The sequence below is a fragment of the Malaya genurostris genome, unplaced genomic scaffold (genome assembly GCF_030247185.1).
Source record: "Malaya genurostris strain Urasoe2022 unplaced genomic scaffold, Malgen_1.1 HiC_scaffold_62, whole genome shotgun sequence".
Lineage (NCBI taxonomy): Eukaryota > Metazoa > Arthropoda > Insecta > Diptera > Culicidae > Malaya > Malaya genurostris.
Window position 1 is genome coordinate 34,747 of NW_026682695.1, and position 15,247 is coordinate 49,993.

General features: G+C 37.5%; 1 protein-coding gene across 1 annotated transcript; it reads right to left on the reverse strand.

Moving 5' to 3' along the window:
* Positions 1-4,725: 4,725 nt before the first annotated feature.
* On the reverse strand, positions 4,726-10,832 carry LOC131440069 (heparan sulfate glucosamine 3-O-sulfotransferase 6). The gene is made up of 2 exons (XM_058611162.1): positions 10,607-10,832; positions 4,726-10,533 (listed from the first exon to the last, which is right to left on the reverse strand). The coding sequence occupies exons 1-2, from the start codon at positions 10,739-10,741 to the stop codon at positions 9,565-9,567; spliced, it is 1,104 nt and encodes a 367-aa protein (XP_058467145.1). The 5' UTR covers positions 10,742-10,832; the 3' UTR covers positions 4,726-9,564.
* Positions 10,833-15,247: the final 4,415 nt, after the last annotated feature.

Below are 15,247 nucleotides of genomic sequence, written 5' to 3' on the forward strand. Positions count from 1 at the left end.
GGGTGGAACAATTCAATCAACACTTGGACAGCTTAACGGAGCATTTCGACATACCGAAAGTATCCTGGACGAAATAATACCCTTGTGCATGTTAAGATTTCACTGAATTCTTCTAGCATAACTATAACTAAAATTAATATATGAATAAATAATCAAGAAAACTTTAACATAAGTTTTAAATGAAGGGCCGTTTTATTCTGTTGGATGTTGTTCCATAATTTTATATTAAAGCGAAACATTTAGTTTTGCTCAGCTTTTACAATGCTAGATTTTCTTCGGTCGTAGGAAATATTCTGTATTTCGATCGAATGACGAGTTTGTAAGGAAACTAGTTTGAGATACAGAATAAAAATTTTCTCATTCGTTCGGAATAATTCGATTCGATCGAAATTGAGAGTAGGTGTGATTATTAATCAAGGCTTTCTCTAACGAATAGTCAACATATTCCAAATCGAGCTTATTTAGGTTAATATTATCACCATCTCTTTGTTCCGGAAATATGATTCGTAATACATGATTCCGATTCAGATGCCACAACCGATTCCGACGCGTTGTCGTAATTATCAGATTCTGAGCACTATAAATCAAGTAGTCTTTGTTTCTTCAGCCTGTCGAAGATTTTTTGATTAATAATTTGTGAGGAAGTACAACAAAAGAGCTGAATGAATATTTAGTTAGTAATATAATTTTTTGCATTCTTCTCCATAGCTTTGATCTTTGCAGAAGATGCTTACCGCAGGATCATGGCTTACAGGTAGGGGCTGTATTTAAATGAGATATTTTTCCGCTCCAGACTACATTGAACTGACAGATGTACTATTATAAAAAAGTACACCATGAAAAAATAGTTGTTGATTTATACATTAAATTTGGCAACACTATGTGAGAAATTTTCTTCTCACACGAAGTTGATGCTATCGGGTGCTTGGGAGACATGTATTATGCTAGGACAGGACCAGACAACTGGCTTCTTTTTCCAGAAAAATATTGCTCTTCTTATTCCGGTTGCTCCCTGCTGTAAATAATAAATGCCTCGCGATCACTGTTGCCAGTAGAGATAATTATTCATTCTGAAAACTTTCTCCCCTTATAACATGCAATTATTTATCATTTGAAAACACTTATGTCGTTTTTCATTGATTCCACTCGCTCGGTGCCAGTGGTTTGCTCTGACAGTTGATCAATGAAACGGTTTTGTAAAGTTTGGTTTGCACGCTTGCTTCTCGGAAAAGAAAACGGGTGCAAAATAGTTGCCCGCGAATTGCCCCGAAAGGGCAATTTTTTCGTGCGGTGCAAATCAATGAAACACAGTGCATCTGTTTTGATTGCCCGACTGCACGAAAAGTGCACGAATCGAGCAAAACACTCCACGACTGTTCTAAATGAAAAACGACATTAGACAAATGTTATATCGGTCAAAAATATAGCTCTGGATTCATTTTGATCAGATGTTTGTTTTGAAGAAAACGTTTAGTTGAAACAGCTTAATAAAATTTTTCTAAAGCACTCAATTTTGGGTAATTAATTTTTGCAGCTTTATTAACTAAAGTATTCAACATATTTTATTTGAGAAAAATAATAACATACAGAAGTATCCAAATTTCGGTGCTATTCTCAACCAACATAATCAATACACAGACTAACAGACATGACAGTATGAGTAAATTCTTATAAAAATAATTTTTCGTGATGCACTAGTTCCACCTATATTGTACTACGCGAACTATTTACTATCTGTACACCCCTTGTGATATGTACAAGTTTTTTTACTAGTTGGTTTCCCCTCGTTTGTCAACACCGATCAGCTGCTTGCAGGGATGCCTGATTTCATCAAAATATTTGAAAATGAATCGTCACAATAAATTATTGGATTACGTTGATAATACATTTAACTTTTTCGCGATGTTGGAAGGTAACCATTTATTTGACTCAACGTTGTTCATCTAGACTATTTTTTATTGTGTTGGAAGTTTTCACCCGAAATTAAGTGGCGGCAGACCAGAAGCAAGTAAATATTGGTTCGATTTTGTATTGCGTTGGAGGATGAGAAGTAGGCACAATTATGTATATAGTTTTGGCAATATGAATTAAATCTGTATCCTGCATGAAATTCGCATGGAGGTATACAACTCAATACATTACAGGTAATTCTGTATGAATGGCAACTCTGTTGGGAAATGAAAAAAAATAAACACAGTCTAGATGACAGACAGGATATTTTTGATAGGGTAACGTGGCGCCATCATGACATATGTGAGTACTGTCCCAAATAAAGGAATATTCAAAAAGACCGTTGAAATGATTGAAGAATCTAATTTGAGTGTCCTGTCTGTTAGTCTGTGATCAATATTCTCGTCCATATCACACTTCGTGATTTCAGGCTTTCTTCTTGTATCATCCAGTGATTGTTAAATTTACTCGTATACTTTCCGCATTGACAGGATTCAAAACCAAATTGAACTTAAATCCTATTGAAATTAATAATTTTGAAAAGATGACCCAACAAATAAAATATCCAATATCAAGCTACATTGTTACCGACGAAACTGACAACACTTTTTCTACCACCCTGCAGTAATCTTGATTTCAACAACTTGTACTTGCTTATGTCAATTTCAAGCAATCACGAGCTGGTCCGAAATTGGTCCTAAAAGTGGATTAACAATTGTCAGGTCCTGTCCTAGGTATTATGACCCTTCTGACAACCAGAGTTATGATTGCGATAATACAGCTCTCCCGCTCGCTCCGATCAGTCAGTCGAAAATTATTTTGCAAAGAAAACAGATGGAAGCGCACTGTAATTAGTCTTGCTGAAAGTGAAAAAAGTCAGTTTCAAATTGTTCAAATAAAGTGTAATTCGTATGTGCTAGAATAAAGGCTTTAGTTACCTGAGCGACCTGGAAGAGACTTTACTTACCTGTACAGAAATAGAGGGAAAGAACTTACCTGACTAAAGTTTAACCTTAAATTGATCTGAAAAGGAAAAAATCTCGATGAACATTAGAAAAGGTCCCAAGTGCAAATGACAGTTTCTCTTGGTTTACATTCTCTTTCTTATGTGAAGTGTGAGATCGAAATATTGCTGATTGGACTGTAATATTCGGAAGAGAAATTGTGGGTTGTCATTCCCAGACTATTTCAAAGTAGAGACTCACTTTGATTATTTCGGATACAGAAATCCGATGGGAAACTATTATTATTTGCTTTTTTTTGTTTCTTAGAAGAAAAATGATAAAAATGAAACAGAGAAAGCTAAGTTTAAAGAAGGCTTTTGATTGTTAAGAAGAAATCGTTTGAAATTCATTTGAAAAACATGAGTTTTTGAAAACAATATGAGAAATTATAGCTTTATTTTTATGTTATAAATACAAAGTTCAATAAAAGAAATAAAGACTCACTCCTTATTCATGAGTAAAATATATTTTTCAGCTAAATTGACCATTTTGTACCTTTGTAAAGCAACAAAAAAAAAACGAAAAGGAAAACGTTGGGGATGGGATTTATTTTAGATGTAGAGAATGTGTGCAAAATTGAAAATAATTGGTTAAGTGGTTTTAAAATGACGACTATTGAAACGTGATTTAAAAAAACCGTTTAAAGTTTAATGTCGGTAAAATCTAAGAAAGTCAATTGAACTCTTGGGCCTGTGCGCCGGACTCGTCCCTCTTCACAGTATGAGATAAGAAATAGGCTTGTAAATTCGGCAAAATAATCTTGAATTTTTTACTACAAACAAATACAAAGCAAAACAAATGGTTTTTCAAAACATTTAGACCCTACCCGGCTCCTAAGCGAAATCTGATAATTTTTAATTATTGTTGTTAGACGTCCAACTGAGAAATAAGCATATTCGGCATCTTGGCACTGTATAGTTCGACTGTTAGGAAAGTTTCTTTAATAAAGAAAACTAAACTAAACTCGACTGAAAGAGCTAATAAAGTTTTGTTTGCTGGCCCCTGGATTGCTATGGTTGATGCTGCATGGGTAGTTTCGTCAGTGCGGGTGAACACTCCTTCCAACCGCTACCTAATTTTGGGTAGAAACTTACCCGAAATCAATAAAAATGCATTTCCGCATTTTTAGGTATTTAGCGTATTGCATAAACTAGACTAGCGAGCGCTAACCTCAATATTTAGGTAAATGGAAGATTACCCATAGTGTTATCATGGCAACTTTGGTAATGCTGGCTACCTACTTTTTATGACCAAGTCAAATTTTGAATAGATAATAGTTGCTACCCATTTTTTTCTTGATTTAAACTAGATTTTCAGTGAAGGTGCACCCATGAAAAATCGGCGACTTTAGTCTATTTTTTTTAAATGAAAATGTTAAACACAGAGCCTATGGTATATGAGCCCGGTAAAAAGATAATTCTTCAAACTGATGCCCCGGAGCAAGCTTCTTGGAAATAATCAATAATTTACACAGGAATATCAAATTTACCTATGAAGAAAAGAGAGACAATAAATTACCTTTTTTTTTAGATATTACCTTTTTAGATAGATCAGCCAACGTCACGGAGAATGGGCCCGGTCATATTCAACAATTAATTGCCATGAATTGATCTTTCAAATAAAACTGATTTTCGGGTAAAAATTGAATAACTAGGGGAACGTGCCACTTGTGCCAATTAGTTTTGATTGCGATAGTTCTACTCTGACTATTAAACTCCTAAATCGTTCTTCTCTTAGTGTTGTGATATCGATTCGAAATTAGACCACATGGTTTCGGGTTTAATATTATATATTTCGTTTCCAAGCAAATTAATAGGCCTTCGTTGAGTGTCTAGTATCGCAAAAATTTTCACTTATAATGTAGGATTGTTGAGCATGTGCATGGCGGTTCAGGAATACCTTTAGGCTGCGAACCATTTCGAGAATTAATTTAGCTTGTGGTTGAAGAAAGCATAACAAAAATGTGCTTCTATTGACATTTTAGTGCTATTTTCTACGACGATAGCAAATTAAAACACCGTGGTCTTGATCTAGTCTTTTTGTGATCTTTGAAGTACTGAATAGAAAAAATGAAATAATTCGCGAAATGATTCACAACTCTTGTACGAGAACCGTGTTTACTAACATTGCTTTTGGTAATATTTTCGCTTTTTCATCTGACTAATCGATGTAGCCTAAGTTATCCAATTATCCAAAAGGTTACATAAGTAATGTTAGTAAAAACTATTTCAAGTTAATTATATTCCAAGTGGACTGTTGTCGACGTGCATAGTATGATACCAATGTGGCACATTTAGCAAACAATTTTGGCTGACAAATCAACTCATCATGTTGCCAGGACATTACTTACGTTTATGCTTTGTTTACCCTAATAAAGTGCAGGAATTTCCAAATAAAAAAAATACTGGCGAACGAGTTACATTGAGTTTCGCTGTTTTTAACTTCCTGCACGAATTTCGTTTTTTTTTTTATTTTTCCCTGATAACAATGGAAATACGGGAGATTCAGCAGCCTTTGAGTCATTTTTCACTTGACCTTTTTTTGGTAACCGCAAATGAAAAGTATTTAAACATTTCGAACTCTGACATTTTAGTATACCTTAATACATCTATTGTGAGTGTTGTGTAAACAGTTTCTTTTTTAATTTCTACATAAAAATTGAACTTGAAAATTTGTTGATTATGGCGGGTGCCTTGGGCGCAACTATCATAATTGAATTTAAATTTTTTTCGATTGATAAAATTTTGAATAATACTGCTCCATGCAAAGAAAATGATTGGGGTAGTATTTGTTCAGAAATCCATATTTTTACTAAATGTTGTATCGCCAATTTTAGTGTATAATATCATGCAAGAAAAAATGAAAAATAAAGTTTGTTTGTAGAGAATTCGATTTCTATACTTGACGCAATACTTAGCGTTTTCTTTTACTGATTTTCTAGGCGCTGAGGGCTTTTGACGTCAAAGCCAATCGATTTACCTCGCATCACTTTCAACAAATTCCAAGTTAGTGTTGAAGGAAAACGGCATACTCGTTACTTCGAACTGTTTGGCATAGCTTGAGATCATTAGCGAAAGAAAAGCGTGGACATTCCAAAGAACGATTCATATCAATGAAGTACAGGGGTAAGATCAGAGGTCCAAGATGGCTACCTTATGGAATCCCAAGATTAAGCGATAAACTTTATGAATACAGAGCCATTTATCTTGATTACTAATCAGCAATTATTAAGGTATGAGCGAAACCAACACAGCATGTTAGAACCAAATTACGATCGCGACTGTAATGGCGTGGTTAATTTGGCCAAAGGCAGCGTGTAGACAACGTCAGTTAGTAAGCCGCAGTACATAACATTCGTCACAAACGTCGTGAAGGACAATATAATGGAAGTCGTAGACCGTTTTGGCATAAACCCATGTTGTGTTTCTGCAATAAATAATTTTCAACCGCTCCCAAAATTTTTTATCCCGATAGTTCTCGAATTCACGATATAAAATTTCTTATGGTCATTCCAACCAATCGATTAGGACACAGCTCTCAGATCGAAAACAATGTGAACTCAAACTAAATTTAATTCTATCATCAACTGCTCCTTTGTGTGATCCTACTATGGAATCCATAGTTGAGTCCCTTCAAATAAAATTAAACCTAAATTCACTGAACAAATCAAAGCGTTTTCCAGAAATATCTACGGTTCCATACAAGTCCTCAGAAAAAGAAATGAAATTAAATTTTGTGAGTCCTGTTGAAATCAGTATCTTTCACAAATATGAGTAAAACACGAGTATTTTCTCAAAATGACATTACTTGGACAAATTATGATGAAATTAGATTAATCATTAGCAAATTTAAAGAAATATTTTGATGCTTTCTGATTGATCTGAAACACTAACAAAATCGTTAGACGAGACACAGGGTGCTGCCAAATTCCCAATTGTTCAACATAGAACCTGTAACACTGACAAGCGATTATAAATACACTCTCCTACTCAGTGCTTGAGCGAAAGAATAGGTATAAAGCGAGAAGACTAATGTTTGATGGACAAAGAAGATGTTTGGATGTACACGGAACCGCAAAACAACATAATTTTAAGTACATTCCACCCTATTTGGGGGTTCCGTTCAATAACCTATTTTTTGGTAAAGTGACTCTAGGTAGTTTCCGTAAAGCACGTGGAAAAAAATACTTAAAGATTAGTTATATCTACTCAATGGTAAGTTATATTTACTCTACAGTTGAGTCGTATTGACTTAATTTCAAGTTGGTACGGTTTACTTAATTTTGGCTTATTGAACGAAAATCTCGCTGTTGGGTGGTTTTGCTCTTTGTATTTTGACAACAATGGAAGGAGCGAACAGAAGAAAAAATTCAAAAGAACCCAAAATTAAGTGAAAAGAACTCAAATAATACGTAGTTTTTATTTTCCGTGTATGGTATCGATCGGGTGACGGCCAGGATGTAGACCATGTTCAATGTCGACGTTCTACCATGTCTGACTGCGTGTTAGAGTGTCTAATAACAAGGTTCAGAGTGGCGAAATGGTAGAACGTATGCACGGAATGCATAAGAAAGCAGGTTCGAGTCCTGTCTCTGAGCTTCTCCAATATATGTTTCCACTCAGTCGTTGCAAAAAACTGAGCTCAGTTATGGCGGCTTTACGTCAAAGCAACTAAAATTAATAAATCGTTCTGTCAATTTAATGTTGAAAATCTTGAAACTAAAAAGGCGGGTGAGTAATTACACAGACACAACTGAAGAACGTGAATACGAATAAAACTACTTTTTCACATAATTCTGAAACTGAATTCAGGGAATGATGTCTGATTAAAAAGTCAATTAAGATTCAACATTTAGTTTTAGAATCCAAATCGAGAATTCGTATCCTGAATTTTGTTCTAAGGTTGAAATCCCAAATCAGAATTCTGGATTCGAATCCCGAACATACGTTAGGAAACTAAATTCAGTTTAAAAATCTAGTCAAGAATCGACAGTTCCAGAATCAAGAATTAGGATTCAGTTCCAGAGCCATAGTTTTTAACTATGAATCTTTTAATCTGAAACCTAATTGACGAGACTGATATGTGTCTGACAAATAAGAAATTCCTGATCATATTTCCGAAGGCATATAGAAAGAGTTATATTGTTGCGTCTAGTATAGCTTGAGATATTCACGATCAAATGAATATTCTTCCACAGGGTAAATTTTGAAATGGTGCTCCATAGCAAAGTAAGACGTAATCACGTTAAAATTAACATTGTCGTCGCAAAAATGAGGTTATTTTTTTTCATTTGAAGTGATAAAATATTTTAGATGAAATTTGGATGAAGGTCTCATAAATTTCTGACAAAATAATTTAAATGAATTCCTTCAATATTTTTGCCTTTCTCATATAGAAAGGTGATGCAATCACTGTGAAAACCGACTTTCGAACCGAGGCCCGGAGGGCCGAGTGTCATATACCATTCGACTCAGTTCGTCGAGTACACAAAATGTTTGTGTGTGTATGGCTGAACCGATTGTCACAAACTTAGATTGGCTGAACCGATTGTCACAAACTTAGATTCAAATGAAAGGTCTTGTGGTCCCATACAAAATTCCTGAATATTATTTGGATCCGACTTCCGGTTCCGGAGTTATGGGGTAAAATGTAAAAAAAATCAAAATATGTGGTCTAACATTTCTCATAGATGGCGACCGATTTTTACAAACTTAGGTTCAAATGAAAGGCCTTGTGGTCCTATACGTAATCCCAGAATTATATAGGAAATATAGGGTAAAGTGTTTTAAAAAAAATATACCATCACTGAAAAGGGCGAAAAACCGTAAAAAGTTTTTTAAATCGACCTCAAATCTTTTCCAATTGATAGTTTTTATCAGTAGACGGTCAAACAAACCGATTTCGGTTATTCTTTTAAGAATCAAAGAAAGTTATTTCGAAGAATACCACAGTATTATATATGATAGTATGATAGGCTGCCAACTCTCCCTTTATATATGAAATGACTTAAAATAACGAAAAAGTACTGTATAATTAAGAACTTTTTTTTTAACATGAACTAAATGTTCTACATTTGTAGTTCTTTTTTCTTTTGCTTTATTTGTGCGAATATAGGTGCTGTGTTGTGTCTATTTGTTTCACCATTGTGCGAAAGTATGTTACCACTACATATTATTTTAGTTTGGTACTTATCTAAATGACCAACGAAAACGTGATCACTTTATCATGTTTGATTTGTTTTGTCTAATTAACGGTTAATTAAGCTTAATGAATTTGATTCCTAATGCTGGTTTTTGGTACAAAAAGTTGACGCTTTCGACATATTTGGACTTTATTTTGAGAAAATGTTGGTTCTTTTGTTGTGCTATCATTGAAAATGTTTTATGTTTTTATATTTGTTTTGATTTTGACAAATGGGAATTGTTGTTCAGTTAGAAAGATTCAGTGCGTCCGAATTGCTTTCTTTCGCATATGACCATGAATCATATTACTTACTGAACAATCTTGTTTAACTAGGAACTCTACACGGATTGCAATTGATTTGTTTTCCTCTATTTCCTCCAGTTACTACATATGTACACCTATCTAATGTTTTAATCACTAATCTTCCCTAGGGCCAACCGAAATTAATTCCGGTAAGCTGGTAGAACTTCAGATTGAACGGTCGATAGAATTCCCGCAGCCGCTCGATGGCCTGTGGCTCGATCCGGGGATGATTGCGTCCCTTCGTTTTGCCCAGGCAATGAGGCGAGGAACGTTCTTCGGATTTCAGCAAACAGGGAAATCCTTTGGTCGAGTTGAAGTAGAAATGTTTCTCATTTACCACCCGTTTCAGACCGAGAAAGTCCTGTACTCGGCCGATCTCAACCGCTGGATCGGCGATCAGACGTTCTCCGCTAACGAAAATCAGTTGGGACAGAGGGAAGTACTCGAGCCATCGTTCCAAGTGTTTGGCGTATACTCCGATTTTGACCGGTCCCCACGTAGTGTCCACAACACCACCGGATGTTCCATTCAGGAACGCAAGTTCTTCGAACTTTTTCATGTCTTTCTTTTTACTGCGAGCCTGTGTATAGTCCGAGATGGCACGTGTCACCGGATCTCGAACAACCACTAGCAATTTGGTACCTGGATTCATGTGGTAGACCCGTTTGGGAGCTTCCTTGGTGATGAAGTAACTCGGTGTTTTCTCCATCGTGATCTGACCTTCGATCGTCGGTGGCATATGGTGCCGGTACCAGTGCAAACCTTTGACGTAATGCCGATCGAAAAAGTGCACCTCACAACCGGCCGCCCGAACATCCGGATGTAGTCGGATAAATTCCAGCAGGGCACGAGTACCACTTTTTTTAATCCCGATGATCAGCGCATCCGGTAGATGTCGTGACGGTCGTAGACCTTGCGAGCGTAGGAAGCGATATTTCGGTGATCCGTCGGTAGCATTTAGGATGCCTTTCGATTCGTAACCGGTAGCATCACCGGTCAGCGGTACGATTCGAACGATCGAACCCAGGATTTTGATTTGCGGTGCGTCAGTCTCCTCTGTCGGTGTGGTTACTGTGGTGAAGCTTGTGTGGGCCTAGAAAAAAAAACGAAAACAAAGGTCAATAATTTTTTACTCTTGTCAGCATTAGATGGTGCCGGCAGGTTACCTTCTTCCATGTTCGGTTGATGCTCGCTATCAGACATGTGTTGAATGTGTAGGAAACGTAAAGCATGCAGATGCAGATGACAATCGTAATCGCGATGGTACGATTACTCAGATTAGCATACCATTTGTGGAACATTCCTGTCGTGTTGTCTCACACCGGATGATGGCACCGAGCTAGGCTGTAAATAAGTCAGGAGAAAAAGTGTCCGGTTAAAAGGTTTGCTCCTGTGTTGAAGCGTAGCATACATGTGTCGTTGTCAACTAAATTGCATAACCGCAGGGTCAAGCAAACAATGTCACAAACCGAAAGTCCAACATACAAATAACACTTGCTTTTTCGCAGGCATAAAGCACAAGTGCCGGGCACGACAAATCCGGATCGGCCTGGCCTGGCCTGGCCGCATACATATGCGGTTGCAGTTCAAAAGGAAACAGCAATCGTTACGCCAACAGCGCTTTCAGTGCGAGACGACTACCAACCGGTATGGGTGTGTGTGTGTGTGTGTGTGTGTGTGTGTGTGTGTGTGTGTGTGTGTGTGTGTGTGTGTGTGTGTGTGTGTGTGTGTGTGTGTGTGTGTGTGTGTGTGTGTGTGTGTGTGTGTGTGTGTGTGTGTGTGTGTGTGTGTGTGTGTGTGTGTGTGTGTGTGTGTGTGTGTGTGTGTGTGTGTGTGTGTGTGTGTGTGTGTGTGTGTGTGTGTGTGTGTGTGTGTGTGTGTGTGTGTGTGTGTGTGTGTGTGTGTGTGTGTGTGTGTGTGTGTGTGTGTGTGTGTGTGTGTGTGTGTGTGTGTGTGTGTGTGTGTGTGTGTGTGTGTGTGTGTGTGTGTGTGTGTGTGTGTGTGTGTGTGTGTGTGTGTGTGTGTGTGTGTGTGTGTGTGTGTGTGTTTGTGTGTGTGTGTGTGTGTGTGTGTGTGTGTGTGTGTGTGTGTGTGTGTGTGTGTGTGTGTGTGTGTGTGTGTGTGTGTGTGTGTGTGTGTGTGTGTGTGTGTGTGTGTGTGTGTGTGTGTGTGTGTGTGTGTGTGTGTGTGTGTATGTGTGTGTGTGTGTGTGTGTGTGTGTGTGTGTGTGTGTGTGTGTGTATGTGTGTGAGGGTCGCACAAAAAGCATGCAACCAGGCGTGAATATGTCAGAGCAGCACTACAGCAGTGCCAGTCTCAAAAGGACAGGAAATTTGTGTCTAAATTTAAAAAATAAATAAGCACATGTCTTTCTGCCGGCTGTTCCTTACTGCAGGCGTCAAGTCACTATAGATCCGCATCGTAGTAGGCATCTTTTGCTGTGTTTGATATTATTCCTAGAATCAAACTATTTGCCTTGCTCATTTTCCCACTGCTGCTGAAAGGAGTCAAAAGGAACGTGTCTGCCCCGTGGTAATATGATCATGGCGTGTATTTGAATAGCACCGCATATTTTCCCCCCTGCCAACGCTACCGACGACACTGCGGTCGTCCTTGCCTTGATAGCAGTATTAACTAGCTTCCGAGTGTGATGATAACGACCGCTGCGGAGAATATTCGATGAGCTAATTTGCACCATGTCGAGAAAGTTTTCCCCTCGGGCGGCTAGGTATTGGGCCGGATTTGGAACAGAGAACCGGTATCCCCGGGGGGGACGTGGGTGCATTAACTTTGTTGAAATGTGTCAAAATTGAACATTATCTACAGCGGCGGGTTCGAAGCGATAATCGCAATGGTAGGACAGGTAATTTTCACCCTACTATCGATAGGACGGGTGAACTAATTTTCAGTAAGCAGTTGCTGGATATCGCTATCGTTACAAAATTCCCATAATAAATACTGCCTACACGGCTTCGTAATGCTGTTCTACTTTATATGGACTGTTCTATCACACGAATGAGACAGAAAGAAATCAGATCGCTTTCGTGTCTCGTTCGATACAGTCATAAAGTACCAAAATTTTAACTGCACAAAAAAGACTGTTTAATAAAGCTCGCACTTTGTCGAATATGACAACGTTAAGTACAACAGGCATGTCGCGATTCGGCTCTTCAGTTCTACACACAAATATTGTTTATTTTATAAAAAGTACTTAAAAATTGAAGTAACCTATATCGATTAACGAGGATTAGACACCACTTCAATCTATCAACCATGTGCTTTTCACCGAACCACATCGTCAATGTCGTCATTTCCGAGCCAAATAATGCAGGTCACCGCAACTTTTTGTAGGATTCTTTAAAGAAACCGAGACTAAAATTTCCGAGATCCTCCTTCCCAATAAAGTACAACGACTTACTAAAAGTATAGTGTTGGAGCGTTTTGTGTTGTGGTAGAATGAAATAAAAACATTTCACAATGAAAAAAGTATCAGCCACTCTGAATTAGAGAATGACGAACGGTTTTTTCAAATTTTTACTTGGATAATATTCATCGAAATTCCAACAGCTTCCCGTTCGATCGATAATTCGATAGTCCCTCTTAGAAAAAAACGTTCAACGGTAGTCCTTCATTGGTCCAATACGTTGGATCATTGGTCCAATGAAAGTCCAATCAATCGTTCAACGGGAGGCCAACACGGGACCTTCGTTTGCCGATTTTGAAACAGACCGTTGAACCGAATGTCATTTTTTTTCGTTCAACAAACCCGGCAGACAGAGGTCCATTGTTGAGCCATTTTTAACATGAGGAGTTTGAGCCCCGTTGGACTAGTTTTACTGCAGAATTTCTGAAGTTTTTTTCCACCTATTTGTTTAAACTAACACTACATACCTGCACAATACGTCTACTTCACGTAGAATAACAACAAATTTTCTTTCTATGTAAAGGTAACACTTAATTTTCACACTATTTTTGCAAGAGAAAAAATAACAACAAACCGTTCCAGCAAATTGAACGAATATTTCGTACAATATGTCGTTCAACAAGCGCTCAAAGACCAACAAAATAGAACGGCCTGCTGAGAGGGGTCCCACGACAAACGCGGCCTAATTGCAAATGACTGTTTCTCTTTGTTTACTTTTTCTTTCACGATTTACCACATTGATTTGAAGCCTTACTTTCAAATTAAAACCACAAACTTTTGATTTGTGTGTGGTTCTCATTTGAAGTTAGGCTCTTGTTGTCGTAATTATTTTATTTAATTTGGTAATAAAATTATCATCGTTTCTGTCAAAATCTAGCTAGCAGTAAACGCTGTAAATTCAATTTTCATTCTGATTATTGATTTGATCGAAAACTCAAAAAGCGAGAATCCCTCACTTCAGTGCAATAAATGACAATCAAATAATATGAGACATGAAGAAAATTCTTAGTGAAATCCAGACACATACCCGGAATATGCTTCTGACATGTGAAATCTGCCCTAAAGGGAATTCATATCGCTATACCATATTTGAAAGAGCTTGGATTGGAGATAAATTTTCCAAAATTTTCTTCGGTATCAAATAAAAAAATGTTTTGCAAGTAGCATTAACGTTACGTCTGCTTAGCGGTTTAAGTTGAACTGTTCAAGTTTGCAATAAGCAGTTCAATTTGAACTGCTCTGCACTGACGAGTCTAAGACGAAACGTAAAGAACAGTTCATCCCTTCAATTGCCACATTGACGGAGCTATGGTGATTCTATCGATTTTAATTTCAAATCACAAATTGCGAATTGTAGCTGAATGTGGAATCTATCCTTTTCCAAGTCCCAGAGATTTGTTACTAAGATTACATCAGATCTGTACGTTTCATGCATTTCTAAGCTATTTAGCACCAAACAAAAATTTCTTTAGTTTTGCGATTTTTTACGCGGATTTCCGAAGTTACGCGGTTTTTTTCGCGCGGTTTTTTTCTACGTGGTGTCAGTGTACTGCCCTCTTAGGAAAAAACGTTCAGCTGTGGTCCAATGATCCAAAGTATTAGACCAACGAAGGACCACCGTTGAACGTTTTTTTCCTCAGAGGGCAGTACACTGACACCAGCATGCTGGCAGCCAGCAGAAGTGTAAACGGGGCATAAGTAGCCACAAATATGCTAATTTCATTGAAAGGCTGCTAAGTCTGTGAACATTGGAACATGTGGATATTTCGATAATCGATTAGTTTAAGAAATTGAATACTCAAGTAATTCGAAAAATTTGATATCCCTACGAGGGTAAGAAAAATCTGAAAACAAAACTTACTTCGATTGACCTACACTGAGGAAAAACCAAGATTTCCCGCTTGTGAGAAATTGTGGCAGTCGGCAGAAGCCTGGCAGCTCCATTTAAATTTCTAATGAAAAAGGAAAAGTTGAAGTTGAATATTTTTTAATTGGTCATTGGAATCCATGTAATGTCTAACCCATATGATAGATTAATGTGATAAAACTTCTCATCAAAATAATAAAATGTATGCTGGCAATTCGGTACAGTTTGCTCATATACGAGAGAGTACAAGAGAAATACGATACGCAAAGGGAATTGAGCGAGCCACGTGGTCGATTGAAAACTCAACACGTGACCCTCTGTCGTCAGACCTTAACGGCGCGAAAAATGAAGAACCGATTCAAAATGGTCCTGCCGGTCTTGTATGGCACAAATACGGCAGAAACAGAACCGTTATCGCTAGGCTAAATTCCCTGCCAGAAACGGTTGATGCATTGACGACTCTTGCCAGAATTCTGTCAGCATTCCAGCAAAACCTTCTGGCAGACTGGAGGAAAA